The following is a 17,765-nucleotide window of genomic DNA, read 5'->3' on the forward strand; positions in this document are numbered from 1 at the left end:
GTGGAGAATGCACTACTTCCTTACATGATATTGCAGTAGTAGACAGAGTCCACTGAAAACTGCAACAGATTCTTATGGTTAAGTTCTGATGGTGGTGGTTAGAAATAGAGCAGGAAAGTGGGAGGGAGAACACCATGGGAGTGTGCGAAGAAAGTCAAACGGCAAGGGGTGGAACCAAAAATGGAGTTCCTGAAGAATGTTTATTCAGATATGCCTTTCTTGAAATAAGTTTATTCAGATAAGCATCAGATAAGCCTATGCGTTTTGGACTCCAAAAACTGGGTCCTTCCTCAGGGCAGTTCAAAAAAAATCAGTTTTAGTTCCTTGTTCAAATGCAATAAGTTCCCATGGTCAGAAATAGCATGATATCTCTCAGTACTGAACTCCCTTTGCAACCTAACAAAGGCTGAGGAATCTATCTGCTTTGTTTCTGGAATTCCAAATGATACGTTGAGTATTTCAGATCTTGACTGGTGAAGACTGGAACGAAGTGATGTATCATGGTATCCAATCTCAGGGCGGTGTCGATAGAGGAATGATGTTCTCAGTCTATTTCATTGTACTGACCTTGTTCGGTAACTGTATCCTTTGTTGAGAAATATATTGTTTTAATATATTGCTTAAGGGACTTGATACTGAAATCTGAGCCAGAAGGCAATAACTAGTAGTTTCAACAGTAGGAGGTGCCTGGGAACCAGGATGCCTTCGTGGTCCTTCCATCTTGGTTGTTTATATGCTGTATGATTCGGGCAATGCTTTCCTGTTTTCACTTTAACCAGTGTGGGAATGCATCTCCTTCTTTTTTAAACTGAAGGAGAAATTACAGCCCATCAGTACTCAGGATCCAAAGATGGCAGCTCAGTGAGAACTTCTTTTGTTAAGATGAAAGGTCACTGCAAGGCAGCCCAGTCCCCTTCCTAAGTCTTGAAATCACAGTCCTGCAAAACACTCGTTCTGAAGACAGTTGTGGAAGGAGATGAACCTACTGATACTAAATTCGCCATTAAATTTGGGTGACTAAGGATCAAACTGCACGTTATATAAATTGCGCAGCAGGTAGCTGGCCGATTCTTTTTCTTTTTACTCAAGAGTAAGTGCTCAGGGCTTGATTCATATCAGGACCAGGGCACACCAGGAGGGAAGGTCTAAAGCTCGCTGTCACTTGCTTCCTAAAATTCTGCCCCACCCCAGCATAGGGATTTTAAAAAATAACTCCAATGGAGACTTTTTTCTTTCTTTTTTCTTTCCGTGTGTGTGTGTGTGTGTGTGTGTGTGTGTGATTTTAGGAAGCAAATGGTGCAGACCCTGAATCTTCCCCTCCTGGTGTGCACTGGATCCGATCCAAATCAGGGGCACACACACTTACTCTTGAGTAAAAAAAAAAAAAAAGAACAAAAAAGAATAGATTTATTTATTTCTGCATTTCTATACTGCCTAATAGCTAAAGCTCTCTGGATGGTAGACGCTGCTACACACTACACAATTAATGTAATCTGTAGTTTGATCCTAAACCTAGGCTTTCTTAAGTAAGCCTTCCAAGATATGTCATCTGCAGCCTGACCAACCACTGGAGCAAATGCCTGCAAGGGTAATCAAGGCACGAGATAACTCTTCCGATAGTCAACTGTAATTAAAACCAGAACTTTGCCTTGACGCTCGACACTCAGACACTTTGCTCAACGTGTTCTTGGCTATTGCTGTGGATAATCTGGCCAATGCTCAGGAGCTCACCAAGGTGGGGCTGCTTCTCCCCAGTGGGGCAAAGGGGACTGTGGGATGTTTGCTTATTGCATGTGATTATTCAGGGGGTGAAGGAAAGACGGGTGATTATATCCACGAACAGGACTGTAAGGGAATGGTTTCCCAGTGAGAGCTAGGTTATAAGGTAGGTTATATCTCTGTACCAGGACAAGTTTCATCTGTGGGTGGCTGTTCTCCTTGTACTGTAGGTGTGTTTCTGGATGGATAGAGATCACCTGTGCTGAACTGGCAGCTGTAATGTTCTGCAGGCAGTATGTAGATTTCGCAAATGCCAGTGCTAATTGCTGCCTATTCAAGGGTCAGCACAGGTGATCTAATCCAAACCTAGCAACTGTGGTTTTAAACCCCCATGATAGATGGTTCTTCTTCCTGAAGGTAACTCCACCACCACCCCCTTTCAGTTTAGCCTTGTAGTTGTTGGGGAGTAGCTGCTGTCTGGATGCATCCTAACTTTCCCTTTGGGGGCCTGGAAGGAGATATTTACCCTCCCTCATTCATGAATAACTAGTTTTGTTTTCACACTGCCCCAGCCCCTCTGCGGCAAGCCTATTCTGGCAGTAGGAGCTGGTGGCTCCAATTTTGGTGGGGCTGTGAATCCATTCTGGGTTTCCGTTAGAAGCAGCCAGGACTCTTAAGGACCTAGCCAAGGTGCTGAACCTATTTTGGGGTGGGATTCAACACCCTGGATAGCTCCTTTAGAGTTCTGGCTGGTTCTGACCGAAATCCAGAATAGATTCACAGCCCCACCGAAAACAGAGCCACCAGCCTCCACTGTTTGCGGGTGAACAGAAAGGAAATTCAGGGAAGGAATCACAGGACAGTGGGAAAGCATCCATTATAGTGCTAGCCTTGGTGCTTAGTGCTATTGGCCTTTTCTCACGAACAGCAAGTGGTCCCCGTGTTCAGAGAAGTAGGCACAGAGTTCTGCTTTGTGATATTGGGAAATGGGCAGCAAAGATCCACAGTAGGGTTCAGGACAATGGCAACTCCTCTCTAATGTGTGGGATTCACAGGATGAACAAGAAGAAGAAGAAGCAGCCAACCAGAAACTTGCCCTCCAGAAGGCAAAGGAAGTAGCAGAAGTGAGCCCTTTGTCCGCAGCCAACATGTCGATAGCAGTGTAAGTGCTGTATTGATTGCCCTCTGTCCTGTGTAACCTGTGGGTTTTCTGTCTCATAAATAGAAAGCAAGGCAGGCTTGCATGCAGTTCTGGATGTCAAGGAGTGGGTCGCTAGTGGGGGTGGGAGAAAACACTTGGGGTCCTGTAAGTGCTGTGGAAAAACTTGTTTGTGGTAGGGAGAGTTCCCCAGTCCTCGTCTTCCCAGCAGAAAATGCCATCTGCTTCTATATCAGCACAGGAAAATGGGGCGAGGATTTCAGCGGTGACCCACATTCATCTAGCTGGTGCTCTTATTAACAGGAGGCATTAGAAAGTTGGGGGTATGAGATGTGAAGACTGTATGGGTGATTGTCTGTTTCTCAAGCCCAAGCAGAAGGACTCTCCAATCTTTCCTAGTGAGAAATCAATCTGGCATGAGTGGGAGGAGGAGGAGAATCAGGAGTGGGCAAAAGGCCAGAACAAGCACTAGGAAAGATTTTTAGCTACAGCAGCAGCTCTTCCTTTTCAGCCTACCTCTGTCTGACCAGAGGAACAGCAGAGGCAGGAGGAAGAGCTGCAATGTCAGCAGCTGAGCTGGGTCATGGATGTGCACATCTGGGCTCACGTGCAGCATTCCTGGCCAAGCCGGCAGCAGTATGTCAATCAAATTCTGCCTTTGGGCTTGCATGCTGCTTCCACCATTGACAACACCATATGCAACTGGAAGGTTGCACTTCAACATCTTCTGCCACATCATAACCCTTTGGCTCAGATGCAGGATAAATCTGGCTGCCTCTGGGGAAAAAAGGAGGATGCATTGACTGGGTATAGATTGATGCCAAAGAGTTGATACTATATCAGGAAAATCGGTACCATTGAGAAAATGACACTGGATAGTGTTGGTAGGCAGGAGTGCTGGTGCTAAGGAGTTTTTCAAGGATCTGTCTCTGCTTTGTCTTCAGGAAAGAACAGCAGAAGAACCAGAAAGGCTCCAAATCAGTGTGGGAGCAGCGGACAACTGAAATACGGAAGCAGAACTTGATGGCAAGCCGGGAGGCGCTCTACAATGAGATGGACCCTGAGGATCGCTGGAAGGTCACGTATGCCCGGCAGATGCGGCCAGACATGAAAACCCACTTAGACCGGCCACTAGTGGTAGATCCTCAGGAGAATCGGAACAACAACACCAACAAGACCCGTCCCAGTGAGCCACCCTTGGATCCCCACTTCGGACAGCAACGGCCTGAGGAGTTCCTGCGAAAGCCACCCCGCTACCATGAGCACCCACGGGATCCCCATACATATGAGCGCCCTGACTCAGGGAGCTTGGAGCCACGACGCCCACGGAGCAAGGAAATTGACTTCAACCAGGAAAGCGGGTACCATGAGATGGACTACCCCAGCAAGGAGCATAATGCGATTCCTGAGCGTGGTTACCGTGGTGACTGTGACTCTGAGCGCATCAAGGCCTTGGACCCTCACCGCCGGCACCGAGGCGGCAAAGAGAGCCGAAGTGGGTCGCCCCGTACAGCTGATGGCGACCGGGAGCTCCGGCGGCATCGGGCTCACCGCCGGACGCCAGATGAGGGAGGTGGTGAGGAGGGCAGCAAAGCTGAGCGCCGGCCTCGGCATCGTGAGGGGAGCAGGCCCACGCGGGGGGATGGGGATGGGGAGCAGCCCGACGGAGAACGGCGCCGACGGCATCGGCACACCGCACAGTCCACCTATGATGTTGATGGCAAGGAGCGCCGTCACCGGCGCAGGAAGTAAGTAAAGGTAGAAAGGGAGGCACGATCACCAGAGGCCCCTCTGAAGTAATGGGGCAGGACTCATTCCCTTCAGAATGCCAACTTGCTTACGCCTTTACTTAAAGTTAAAGTATTACTGGTCCCCTTTGAGATCCATAGAGAGGTTCTTAACTTTGTGAAACCAATGTTCAGGTTTGCTAAAGTGAGGACAAACCAGGAACCTCACGGAGGTGAAAATCATCTAGTAAGGGCAACATAAGTGTCTAGAAAGAGAGTTTTTAGAATGTGCCTATGTTTAGCCAGGGTAGGTGAGATGCTTTTTCTAAACTTGCCATTCTGCTTACCTGCAACTGTATTGGAGCCAGTACCCGGCGGAGGTAGTAGAGCTTGAGGCTGTACTGGAGGAAGCTGGACAGCTGAAGCATAGTTTTTAGTGGCAGGAGGCAAACAACATGGGGTTGGAATGACATCACTAATCCCTGACATGAGAGGAAGTTTGGATAACACAGCTACATTCTGTGCACACAGGGAGATAGTCCTGGCTCTGCTGAAACTAAGCGAAGAGCTAGGGCAAGAGAGCAAAGATGGAGTAGTGTCCCTTGGGCAATAGGTGGTGTACAGGCAATGCCTGTGCTAGGTATCGCTTAGGAGACTGACGTGTCTGTCACGGGAGCTGGAGGTTTCAAGTCCTGCTTGCTGCTGTGCTAGTTGTATTTCATTGACCTGGGCTCACTGGGCCTGTGATCCGTCTTCTTCTTTTTCTGGTATGCTACAGAGAGAATCAAGGCTCTGGCCTTCCACCTGGACCAAACCTATCCACCACACGGCCGATCCAACAGGATATGGGACGCTTGGAGCCCCCAGTGGCGGAGGATATTGACAACATGAAAAATAATAAGCTGGCAACCAATGAGACCTCAAACCCACATCCCATCGGTCATCCTCAGAACCTTGCCAAAGGAGGCAGCCACTCAAATTCCACACCCAGTCGCATCCCCCAAAATCCACCTGCTCCTTTGGACCAGCCACTGCCCAACTCTCAGAACTCTACCAGTCGCCGGGCCCCCAATAACCCTGCCAATCCAGCCAGCCCTGGACCCCCTAAGAACCCTGAGAACAGCCTCATTGTCACTAACCCCACCACCCAGAACAACCCACCTAAAACTGCCAAGAAACCAGAGCACACGGTGGTGGAGGTCCCACCCACCTTCCCACCACCAATCAACAATGCCATCATGCAAGGTGAGCACCAAGCATTGTGTCGCTGGAGCTAGAGCCAGGCAACACGAACACCAGGCAGAAGGATTAGTGCCGCGTGCGTTTGAGATCTAGATGGGATAGAATTTCATAAGAGAAAGGTTTAGAACGACCCAATTTGTGCATCAGGGAGGAAGTGCTGGAGCCACTTACTCCAGTGGAGATGTGTTAGTAACACAACCAGTGTAGGTACTAATGGAGAAGATTAAGTGGGAGGCAGAAGGAAGTATCCATTACAGGATAGAAGAGACAAATGGAAGTCCTAAAACATACACATTGGCCCCGTTCAGACAACACGCTAAACCACGCTGCTTAACCGCAGGTATATTATGCTTCTCAAGCTATAAATCTGTCACAGGACAGAGCCTGAGAATACGGCCACAGTTACATGATGAACAGGAAGAGCCACCAGGACCCCAATGCACAGAGCAGAATGTACACACGTTATACCTGGGTGATATCAAATAAATTGTAAATACTTTTGGAGGAGGAGGGGGCAGAGTTAATTGTAAGTTGCCTTGAGAATTTTATATGGAAAGGTGTCAGATAAATGCAGTAAATAAATGATTAAGTATTTGGGGCTCAAATTGGTGTGGGGCCCTTTGTTCCAACAGGCTATATATAATGGCTAATGGAGGATTGCCCAGGAAAGTGTGTGCATAATGCATAAGTGCCATGCGTGTCAATGTGAATGGGATGTTATAGGGCTCTGTATGTCTGATTGTGTTGAAGCGTTTCCATATGCGAGTGAGTGTGTAAGTGTCTGTGTCCCAGGGCTATCTGTGCCTGAGTGCACATGTTTGTGCATTAGAAATTGGGTGTCTGTAGCTATTTATTTATTTATTTCATTTCTATACTGCCTAATAGCCAAAACTCTCTGGGCAGTTCACAGAAATTAAAATCTTAAGTACAGCATAAAATATAATATAAAAGCTTAAAACACAATATAAAACCACAATACAAAAGTACAACCAGAACAAAACTGAGCAGCAATGCAGAGTTAAAATAGCAGAGTTAAAAGACTAGCATAGTAAATTATTAAAATAGTGGGAAAATAAAAAGGTCTTCACCTGCTGTCAGAAAGAGTACAATGTAGGTGCCAGGCGAAGCTCTGGCACCCCAGCTCATTCCACAGCTGGGGTGCCACAGAAGAAAAGGCCCTCCTTCTAGCTACCCACCTCACTTCCTTTGGCAGGGGTTCACAGAGAAGGACCCCTAAGGATGATCTTGGGGTCCAGGAAGGAACATATGGGATGAGGCAATCCTTCATATAACCCCCAAGCTGTTTAGGGCTTTGAATTTTAATACAACCACTTTGATCGGGCCCACTCTGGATTTGCATGCTCTGGGTTTGTGTAGCCATATGGCAATGTACCAATCCTAGCATTCTGTGCTCCATCCTGGTCCCCAGAAATGTCCCTGTCTTTTCCCCCAACTCCTCTGGGATTACCTTCCTAAAAGAGCTCCACTCTTGTAGACTGCTTAACACCAGCTTCTCCATATCCAACCTTGGCTGGGTCAACTCTTGCTACTGGAGGGACTGTGAAAGAGAACATATCAAAGCTGATGACTCATTGTCCTTCTCCTGCTTGCCAGTCAATAAGAATGCCAATCCTGAACCTTTGCCCAAGAAGGAGGAAGAGAAAAAGGAGGAAGAAGATGATGATGGAGGAGAGAATGGGCCCAAACCCATGCCACCATACAGCTCCATGTTCATCCTCTCAACCACTAACCCGTGAGTATTTTTTGCCATGTCATGGACTAAAAGACTTTGTAGGGCAAGAACAGGTAGCTGGGAAATCAATATCATAGTCCACAAATGATTAGAATTTGAAGATGGGATACTTGACTGAATTCTGCTTCTTTATGATTTGATTCAAAGGATGGGGGGAAAGGCTGGATATTTCAATGGTTGTATTCTTGGGGCTGTAATCTTAGTCATTTAGGCTGAGTACTTGATTATTTGGAGCCATGATTGTGAACTTAGAGAGGGAATGAGGAGTATCACACTGGTTGGATCTATGAGATTGATCCATGATCAATTTCATAGATCCACACTAGAAGCATTCAAGAGGCAGCTGGACAACCATCTGTCAGGTATGCTTTAGGGTGGATTCCTGCCTTGAGCAGGGGGTTGGACTCGATGGCCTTATAGGCCCCTTCCAACTCTACTATTCTATGATTCTATGATCTGGCACAGAAATGCTAGGCTGGTTGGTTTATGAGCCAGAGTTTGGGAGTAGATGGTAACTAACAGATATCTATTGGCTGCTTCGATTATTTTCCATATATGAATAAGTAGATAAATATTGTGAATGGCCCTATTCCTTTGATCTGGCACAGTAAGAGAAAGAGGCCCATCTGCTTGGCACTGCAGTGCCTCTTAATCATGTACGCTTCTGCCTATTTGTACTAGGTTTCGGCGGCTTTGCCATTACATTGTAAACTTGCGCTACTTTGAGATCTGCATCCTGATGGTGATTGCCATGAGCAGCATTGCATTGGCTGCTGAAGACCCTGTACAGCCAAGTGCTCCCCGTAACAATGTAAGTCCTTCTTAGATTGCTTACCTCCGAATCCCCATCGCAGCACTTGCTCTTCCTTCCCCATTTTAACTATGAAGCTAAATCATGGGACAGTGAAACAGTTAAGGCCCGTTCTAAGGGCCAGTACTAAAGTGCCCCACATTTCAGAGGAGGCAGGTTACAACCCTAAGCAAGCCTCAGAGGGTACTGCCTTGGCCCAGCCCAAATGTCCATGGGTAATGAGAGAAGTTTGCTACAGAAGCAAGCAATCTCCTCACTGGAGTGGCTACTGCAGTAACTGCTCCAAGGTCCAGTTTTTGGTACTGGCCTGGAGTGAAGCTGGACACAGTAAGAGGTGCTGGGAGGCTCCTATACATAATTCCCACCAAAGTAGCAGATCAGGTGAGAGAAAAGGGTTTCTTTAGTTGGCTCCTGTAGGTACCTTCCATGTCTTTGTCCTATAGTTCTCTTAATTTCACAGCTTAGATTGGAGTTCATTGTACGTGCAGAGGTCAGGTCATCCACAGTCATGCAGCAGCACCACTCTCACCCGTTCCCAATTAAGATCAATGTTAGATCACATATTATACAGTCTGCTCCCTGTTTTGCCCACGGCTGGGATTGGTGACCACCTAAGAACTGTACTGGGAGGAGCCAACAGCTTTGATCAAACTGCCATGGATTCTGTAGATCCCCACAGAGCTCAGCATATGATTGCAGGGCTTTGTGATCGTTCGCCGTACATTTCAGATTTCGGCTATATGGGGGTGGGGTTGGCTTGGAACACATGAATGAGTGGGTGAAAGTTAGAGCTCAAGATCACGTTGGACTTTGACGCATCCTGCTTCTTTACTCTCCATCCTGTCTCTGTGCAGCTTTCTAGCTGATTGAGATAATCTAACAGACAGACCTAGAAGGGTAACTTACCAGTGTCATATCAAGTGTCAAATTCACAAACTTCACATTCCCCCAGTGGGTGAAATCCCATTTCATTCTTAGCAATGAGTCTTTATGAGACAGAAATTCTTTGCTTTATGTTCCCAAGTCTCGAAGGGCTCCTTCATACATGCACGATATTTCCTGCATGGATATTACTTCTGTGAAGACAAAACATTGTAAACCTTAATAGGCTGCAAGTATTCAAATGTCTGTTTCAGCGTGTGTGTGTGTTCGTGCACACGTGCAACCAAAAGGCCTGTGCAAGTTTGTTGGACATTTCTGTGTGCATGTTTTTTCCTTCATAGACGTGATAGTTATATAGGAAAAAATCATTACCTATAAATAAGCATTAAATCTGGTAGTAATATGCATAATATCTATGCCAGCCCTTTAAGAATATTTTTAAAATGTGATTTGGGTTGGGATTGTTCTTGGCGCAACTGCGATCTTATATCATGGGCAAAATGCAAAAAAACAAACAAATAAAAACACACCCTCCTTTTCCCATTTCTCTTCCTCAGAAATACTGCAAGGATTTAAATAGGTTAGAAGGGAGGCAGTGACACAAAAGGAGAGAAAGAGATAAATCATGGGCTGGCTCTGCTAGCACCTTATACTGCATTTTCTTTTCTAAGAACTTTTCTGGACAGGCCCTGTGAGAGATCCCTAAGGAAAAATGAGTGAAATAATTGGAGCAGCATCCCCACTGGGCATGGGCAGGAGGCCGGCTTTCTACATTAGGCTTCTCTGTTGCATGCAGTCACAAGAAGTCTTTGTGCTGGCATGAGCAATGCGATGCGTCCCAACAACCAAAGAACGCAAAAACTGGAGTACCAGCTAAACACAAGAATAACCGGATGGGGAGTGGGCTTCCAGCACCAGGGTCCCTACAGCAGGGACTATTCATATCCTAGAGAAACTGAGCCCTCCTTTGATGGAAGGCTTGTGGCTGGCAGAAGAAGGCGATGGTGCAATGTGATTGCTCAGCCAAAGCAGAAATGTGGTTGTGATGCCCACGGGCTGCACCGTACGGGGGGGGGGGGGTAAGCAAGCAAACCAGCTCCTCCCCAGACCCCCCCCCCCGCCTCTGATCGTCACTGCTGCTACCCAGGGGTTGTCTTTATTCCCTGTCTCCACTAAACAGCCCTTTAACCTTTGGAGTTTAAATATCAGCCCAGTATTCTATGGCACTTAGGCATCAGGGGAATAACAAGACCTCAGTCAAGGTTTTTCCAAAACAAATTTTGCCTTTACTTCATGTTTTAGTAAGGCAACAAGATAAAGTTGTTGTTTTAAAAGAAAACAATAACCCACCACTAAAAAATTTGGAACAATTTGAATCAAATGAGCAATTAGAAATAAAATGAGATAAATGCATCCAGGTAGACCTGTTCTGTTTCCCTAATCCAGTCAATGCTGCAGTTTCTAGCTCTCTCAAGTCAGCTTTTCCAGTCTGCATCCATCCCAGCTTCTTAAAATTTCAGCTCTTCCTGCAACTGTAAACAGTCCTTTCTTTGTTCTTCTTTGTATCTTGACTAACTACTATATTTTCCTGCATTGTCTATATACAATATTTTCACTCCCCAACCTTTTAGCCAATCAGAAGGAGTCCTGGTGAAGTTTCTATTTCTCCTTAATTGATAGGTTCCTAGGCTGAACCTTTGACCAGTCAGCTTATTTCCCTTCTTAAAAGCAACGATTTTTCATTGTGGTACCCAACATGGTCGATTTGTGACAGATTTGGAACAACTTTGTCACAACACAAAAACATTGTAGGCAATGAAGAATAATCCTTTATACAAATGAATAGAAGTCCATATAAATTCCCAGGTCTCCTTTGGGGTTGGTTTCTCTAGAACCTTTCTTCTGCCTTTGCCAAAGGGGTTTGTTTTTTGCACACCCACCTTTAAAACCTGGCCTGAAGGGCTGCTGTTAATTGCTGCTTCCTTGCAGAGCTGGGAAATATATTTTTTCTGCATCACTAATTGGCATTTCATTGGCAGAGGATTTTTGCCTTCCTCATCAGGTGTCCCCTTTCACCTTTCTGTTTTTTAAGATATCTATAGTCTTTTTGCCACAACTTTGAACCTTTCCCCCCGAGTGCTACCAACTGGAGTATATTTAAGGAACAAGATTTGCTCCTCTCCAATTGGCCTCAAAATAGCAGCCAAGGTCTGTCTTGGTCACAAATTTGGTCAGGATTCATGACTCTAAAGGTGATGGCAAACTCTGGACTATATCTCTAATTCCTTTCTCTCATTTCCTCTTATAGGTTCTCCGTTATTTTGACTATGTCTTCACAGGTGTCTTCACCTTTGAAATGGTTGTTAAGGTTAGTAACTGGTTTGGGGCCTGTAATCCTAGGAAAATATGATAGTGTGTGATGCCCTTTGTGGTTGTGAACCAGAGAATATCAAGCCACAGGGACAGACCTGTGCAAGGCCGAAGGAGGGGTGCACTGAATATTTGTTTGTGAAATTATTTGGAGTCAAATTCACATTTGGAGGGCATGGGAAGTGCCTCTGAAAGCCTTCAAAGGATCGTTTTTTAACATATAATTGACTGTTCAGAGCCATTGTCCCCTGCTTCAGTTGCTCCTCTGGTGCCATTTTCTTCATCTTCACTGCTTTATCCCACCCAGTCAAGTGTCACATAGTGAGAGTTATGATATCATGGTGCTACATAGCCAATCAGATTTGCAAAATCTCTGAAGCAGACTGGAATGGTTTTGCCCTCACTGGGAGTGAGGAGGGAAGGGGAGACTGTTTTCTATTGCCAAAATAATTTCATTGCAGCCAGGCATGGTAAGATAAGGTGCATCATCCTGTTTGCCTTGACAACAGGAACACATTCCCTCTCATCTAACAAACAAAGCTTTCCAGGTGTTTGCAAAAATATTCACAAAACTCTCTCTCTCCCCCCCCCTCACCTGTGTGTGTGTGCGTGTGTCACACACACACACACACACACACACACACACACACACACAGTTTCACCCAGGCCTAGGCTGAAGTATAAGGCAGGGTGACATCAGTCAACATGATTGGTAGGGAAAAGATGGTGTGTTGTCTGCACTGCTTTGAGCCTGATCTTTATGTTTAACTATTCATTGCAATTCAGACATTCTTACAGGCAACACAAGGCAAATAAATGTTTATTTCCCATTAATGAGGTGAGAGGTCATGATCAGTTGGTCCCGGACATAATTTGCCACTGAAAGCTGTGCTGGAAGAAGAAACAAGTTCTTAAATGTGTGCTTTTTCTTGGAACCTCTCTCCTGCCTACTGTCTCCTCTCTAACTGTAATCCAACAGACCTGGCTGATCTTTCTTAGCTAACCCAGGTCTACTGACATAATTAAGGGCAAAGATATCATTATGATTATCCTTGCTGCTAAAACAATGTATAAGAACATTGCCACTCTCTTCCCCTCCCCATAGAAAAAAACAACAGCTGTACATAGAAATTTATGAACATGCAAGGCCCCAGAATGTGTGTGCCTCAAATCAGGGCTTCCAAGCTCTGCCAATTTACCTTTTTCAGCAAGCCTGGAAAACTAAGCTTTGTGGTTCCAGAGTGCCATGAAGGCTGCAATACCAGCATGTTGTCAGCTGACCCACAAGCCCTATGAAGCCCTGGCCTTGCCCCTCAGTATGAGCCCCTTGCTTTGCGTGTGAGGGTTGTGCTTGCACTCCTGCTCCCTTGGGTTGCGAACCCTGCCGAACTTTGACATTGCACTTGCTTCTGGTCCTTCTGTCGCGGCGCTACTGCCTCACTTTTCACTGCATACCTTTCTGCCTTCAAGTGTGTTCTTGCTTGTGGTCCTCAGATCCTGATTTGCCTTTTGACTCGCCCATGTAGAAACGTGCAGGCACAGATGCAATGATACTGGCGGACATCTACGACCGAATCCATATCTTGTCAGCACAGTGGTAGCCATTTGTAAACAAATGTGTGTGAAGTGGCTCTCTAGAAGATGACAGGAATGTCAAACATGCTAGGAACATTTCTCTGAGGCCATTGTAATATGTGAATTGTACCAAGAAAGCAAGACCCTATTTCTCAAAATGGATCCCCCCCCACCCCCACACACATTTCTATACTGCCCAACAGCCGAAGCTCTCTGGGCAGATTGCTGTGGTGAAGTGGTGATAGTTGCCAAACTGCAGTCCCACTGGCTAAGGTGTTACATATTCACCTTACTGCCTTCTTTGAGACTACTGTTGATTGTTTGCCAATTATCCTTCAGCTCTTTCAGCTTGGACAGGGCCAGCCCTACTATTAGGCATAGTGAGGTGGCCACCACAGGCAGCTGTTTTTCTGGTGTCATGAATGGGCAGCAATTTTTTATTATTATTTGTACACTCCTGCCTTGGAGAGGGAGAGGCACTTGTGGTTTTCCGGCCTCAGGTGTCAAAAGAATTTGACTAGCCATGGGTACTATGTACCTTGATCTATGGCATTTGCTGCTCTAATTCAGGCAGCAAAATATCTTGGTTTTCCTTTTAGCAGGGGCTTTACCACCTTGCTGCCATTCTGCCAAATTTTGGCATCATGTCGGCAGTGGTATAAGTGGGGGGGGTGTCACAAAAAACGCCAGATGTTGCCCCCCGCTGCTATCCTCACTCAAGTCTGTTGGATTTGCTTGTAGTTTTGATTGATGACCACTAGATGATGCCATAGCACCATGTAAGTTACCACTAGGATTCTTTTGTAAACATATTTACTTGGAAGTTAAATTTCACTGAAAATGAGTGGCAATACCTTCTTGGTAAATGTGGTTAGGATTAAGACTGTGAGGGTATTTCTGGACAGTAGGTGGCGGTGGTGGGGTTTTTTAATCGCAGCAATCCAGTAATTCATGGGTTACAGAAGAGAAAGGTCTCACTTTTTATATATATTTTGAGGCACCAAGAAGGAGCATGATTCCTAAATGATATTTGCATGCACATACCTCTTCTTCAAGTGTTACGGAAAAGGCATGGCTAATTGCATAGTGAAAATGCCCAGATCTGCCTACTTTTCCTGTATCATTTGAAGAGGGTCTGAATCTAATGGGTCATTTCCTCCCCCAGATTGTCATACTGATCTATTTTGCAGCAAAAGCCAGGATGGCTATTGAAGAATGCTTTGAAAGTACTGTGTCGATTCTGGTTGTCTTGTGGAGTTTGATAGCTGTAGTATCACAGAGCATTGTGGAAGTAATCATAGCTTCCATTTTCACTCTTCTCTCTTCCGATGCCATTCTGGAAACACCAGTGTCATTATAACTGTGATTAGAGAAGTTGTGTGCACATCCGGCGGAGGGGTGGGGGTGGGGGGCGGAATCAGTGTTTCAGATTATGTGCTGTTACCCCAGTCTACAACTCCCAAGGTCCATTAACTCACATTTTAGTATCTGCGTTGTGTGTGAAACACACTTTGTATGGCAATTTCTGCATTGCACACAAGTAGTAGAGCTCCACCTGCGGTCTGTTCTTAGCATTTTTTATCAGACAGTCCCTTTTCTCTGCCTTCATCTCCTACTTTGTAAAGTGGGCCCAGCAAGACCGACCTCCTTTATTAGGGAGGAATGCAGTAAACCATACTCACACTAGGTGTCTCAAGGTTGTAGTGACCAAAACCATGCACCGTTCCTCAAAAACCCCATGTTGTTGTTTTTGCTTTGATTCCTTTTGCAGATGATTGACTTAGGACTGATCCTTCATCGGGGCTCTTATTTTCGGGACCTGTGGAACATCTTGGATTTCATTGTGGTCAGTGGCGCATTGGTGGCGTTTGCCTTCACGTAAGTTTCTGTTCTCCTCTATCGCTCCTTTTCCTTCAGCTGAATAAGACTCTTGTTGAAGCTTGCTGCATGTTGGGTCTTGTTAGTAGTTTCCAGCACATAGACGACTTGGCCCCACCGCCCTTTCCCTCATCACGATTCCTCTTCCAGTGCCGCCATAAGCCATCGTAGAGCATGGACACTCCGAATGTGCGTGCGCCTCCCTCTGGCTTGGGACACCCCTTGCATGTGGAGCTTCCCCCGAGGCCAATTAGAGGAATGGCAGACTGTCCCTCTTACTTCTCAGGTTCAAAGCTGTGGGGAACTGAGGCATAAATCCCCGAAATGAATGAGTTCCTATATTGCTCTGAATAATTATACCAGGAGGATGTAGCTGCCTTGTGAGACTACAAGGCCAAAGAACTTTTTGTAAAAATGGTTCTACTACTCTCCGGTCAGGCTAATGGAAACAGCTGATTAAATGTAGAAACAACCTATATTTGTAGATATTGCATTTATGGTATGTCTGCATCAGTTAGCTTTCTCGTAGTTCATCAGCAAATATAGCGTGAGAAGCTGGTGAGGTCTGCTCTCATCCGTTGTATTGCCCCTGATTAGTGCTCCACTTCCTGATTTCACCTGGTACATTTGTAATCCAGATGCTATAAGATGCACAGCAGCAAAGTGGGTCAGGTTTGAAATGAGGAGTAAAATGTGGCTCAGGACTCCAACCTAGAGTGCTTTATGTTTTCTTCCTTCCCTTTAGATAACAAATGTAAACTCACCCTGTTTGCAATAATCTTAAATTTAATTTTCTCTAGTCAACATAAAACAGTCTGAACAATTTATTTTCTTAAGAATATTTCTAATAATATTAGTATAAAACTAAGGCTAAGTTGAAAACGCACTCTTTCAGCTTAAATTGGGGAAAGCTGGTGTCTGGGCAAAACACACCTACAAATTTTGCTTTACTTTCGTTCTCAATTATTTCCCCTGCTGCCACAAGGTTTTGTGGCATCCCAGACTGTCCATTGCCATTCCTCCCCCCCCACTATCTGGTCCCATGTTCTTGGAATGATGTGATGTCATCAAATTACGTTGTTCCAAGGAGCACCGGGGGTGGGGGGTGGGTTGGTGGCCAGAAGCTACCAGGAGAAGACGGGAAGTAGCTCTATCCTTTCCCAACCCCCAAAAAACATTCAAAACATTTCTTCTAAGCCTTGGCTTCACTTGCTTGCAAGGTTTAGAGCCAACCATCAATGCAGGACATTGTCAGCCACATCCAAGCAGTGAAGAACTTCCAGCTGGTTTCCCCCTTTCCCTTTCAGAATTACTGGATATGTTGAGATGGCTCCAATTCTCCAGAGGTGGCAGCTGCTCTCCTTGCTCCCTTTAAAAAAAAATCTCTGTCTTCATTAGATAAACTGATAGTATCCCTCATTTTTCAAAGATATTTGGGTAAAAGCTTCCCCATGTATGTTCTGGGGCTCTTAGGGAGGAAAAAAAACCCATTCACCAGTCACCCAGTCTAAAAAGTCCAGCCTCTTTTTCATCCATCCAAATGCAAATTAACCTGCTGGCTACTTACACAGCCTCCTGCATTAAAGATGTCCTAAGCCCTCTGAAGATACCTCGCAGTGCCCTTCATCCCCCTCATCCAAATTGTCAGAGCCTCCCCCCTTCTTAAAAAAAAAGGAAAGAAAAGAAACTAATTTTGCACAAAGATATCTATTCCTCATTTGCTAATTTCTTCTTATTGCAATTTTGATGGAGAAGTGGGGCTGTTTTTAACTTCGTCCAACCCCAGGTATATGATGGAACATATAGAACCGGTTTCAGAGTCCCTCTCCAGTTTCTTAGGATAGTGAAAGTATTAGTGTGTTTTGAATGTGGGCTATGCAACTATAATTGCCCCAGTTCGGCATTATTGATACATAAAATAAAATAGAAATGAAACATCAAAGTGCACAATCCTGAGAAGTGGAAGCATTATGTCCAGGGAATGCACCAGGATGAGTACTGGGACAATGAAGAACAAGCTAAAATGGAAAGAAAAGAGTGCTGATGCAGAGATATACCATTAGCCATGTGCGAAGTAGGAACTTTGTGAATTCTATGGCAATATAAGTTTAGGAGTCCTGGATTTTGGTCTCCGGCTTTGACTGATGAAGGGAGTTGTTCTGGACCTTCTGTGCTACGTCCCATCTGGGAGTGAAAATGTGGCCCAGAGAGGTACCTGGCTTGTTTTCTTTCCTGGTTAGCAGTCTCAGCAAGCCAGTCGCTTTCTCCTCAGCATTACAGTCAGTCCGTTACATAGGGCAGCTCCGAAGTGGGCCCAGCTCCTGATTTGTTTTGCTCCCACTTGAGATAATGAAGCCAACAGGGAAGAGCAAGCAGGGTGGGGCACTGGGAAACTGGGGAGCCTCACCCTTGCATCACCTCTCTGCACTGCAGATGGAATCAGACTGTGCACAGGGCTCAGTGGGCCTTGGACAGGATGTGGACTTCTAACTCAGCCTCCCCCAAAGTGGTGGCCTTTGGATGGGTTGGACTAGCACTCCCATCATCCTCAACTAAGCTGGTGGGAGTTGTAGTCCGGAGGGGCCCTGGTTGGGGAAGGCTGCTCTAATGGCTCCCACGGTAACTAGTTCTAAAGGCACAGATTAGCAC

At 45.7% G+C, this 17,765-nt stretch overlaps 1 protein-coding gene across 1 annotated transcript in view; it reads left to right on the forward strand.

The window, feature by feature from the left end:
• CACNA1A (calcium voltage-gated channel subunit alpha1 A) overlaps positions 1 to 17,765 on the forward strand; it is a 123,855-nt gene that overhangs the window by 8,209 nt on the left and 97,881 nt on the right. The window contains exons 6-14 of the mRNA XM_063120511.1: positions 464 to 581; positions 1,668 to 1,735; positions 2,775 to 2,881; positions 3,823 to 4,626; positions 5,384 to 5,850; positions 7,462 to 7,600; positions 8,282 to 8,411; positions 11,602 to 11,661; positions 15,010 to 15,116. Of these exons, the coding sequence (XP_062976581.1) occupies positions 464 to 581; positions 1,668 to 1,735; positions 2,775 to 2,881; positions 3,823 to 4,626; positions 5,384 to 5,850; positions 7,462 to 7,600; positions 8,282 to 8,411; positions 11,602 to 11,661; positions 15,010 to 15,116 (2,000 nt within the window). The remainder of the gene's footprint in view (positions 1 to 463; positions 582 to 1,667; positions 1,736 to 2,774; positions 2,882 to 3,822; positions 4,627 to 5,383; positions 5,851 to 7,461; positions 7,601 to 8,281; positions 8,412 to 11,601; positions 11,662 to 15,009; positions 15,117 to 17,765) is intronic.

The sequence above is a fragment of the Elgaria multicarinata genome, chromosome 3 (genome assembly GCF_023053635.1).
Source record: "Elgaria multicarinata webbii isolate HBS135686 ecotype San Diego chromosome 3, rElgMul1.1.pri, whole genome shotgun sequence".
In the NCBI taxonomy this organism is placed as follows: domain Eukaryota; kingdom Metazoa; phylum Chordata; class Lepidosauria; order Squamata; family Anguidae; genus Elgaria; species Elgaria multicarinata.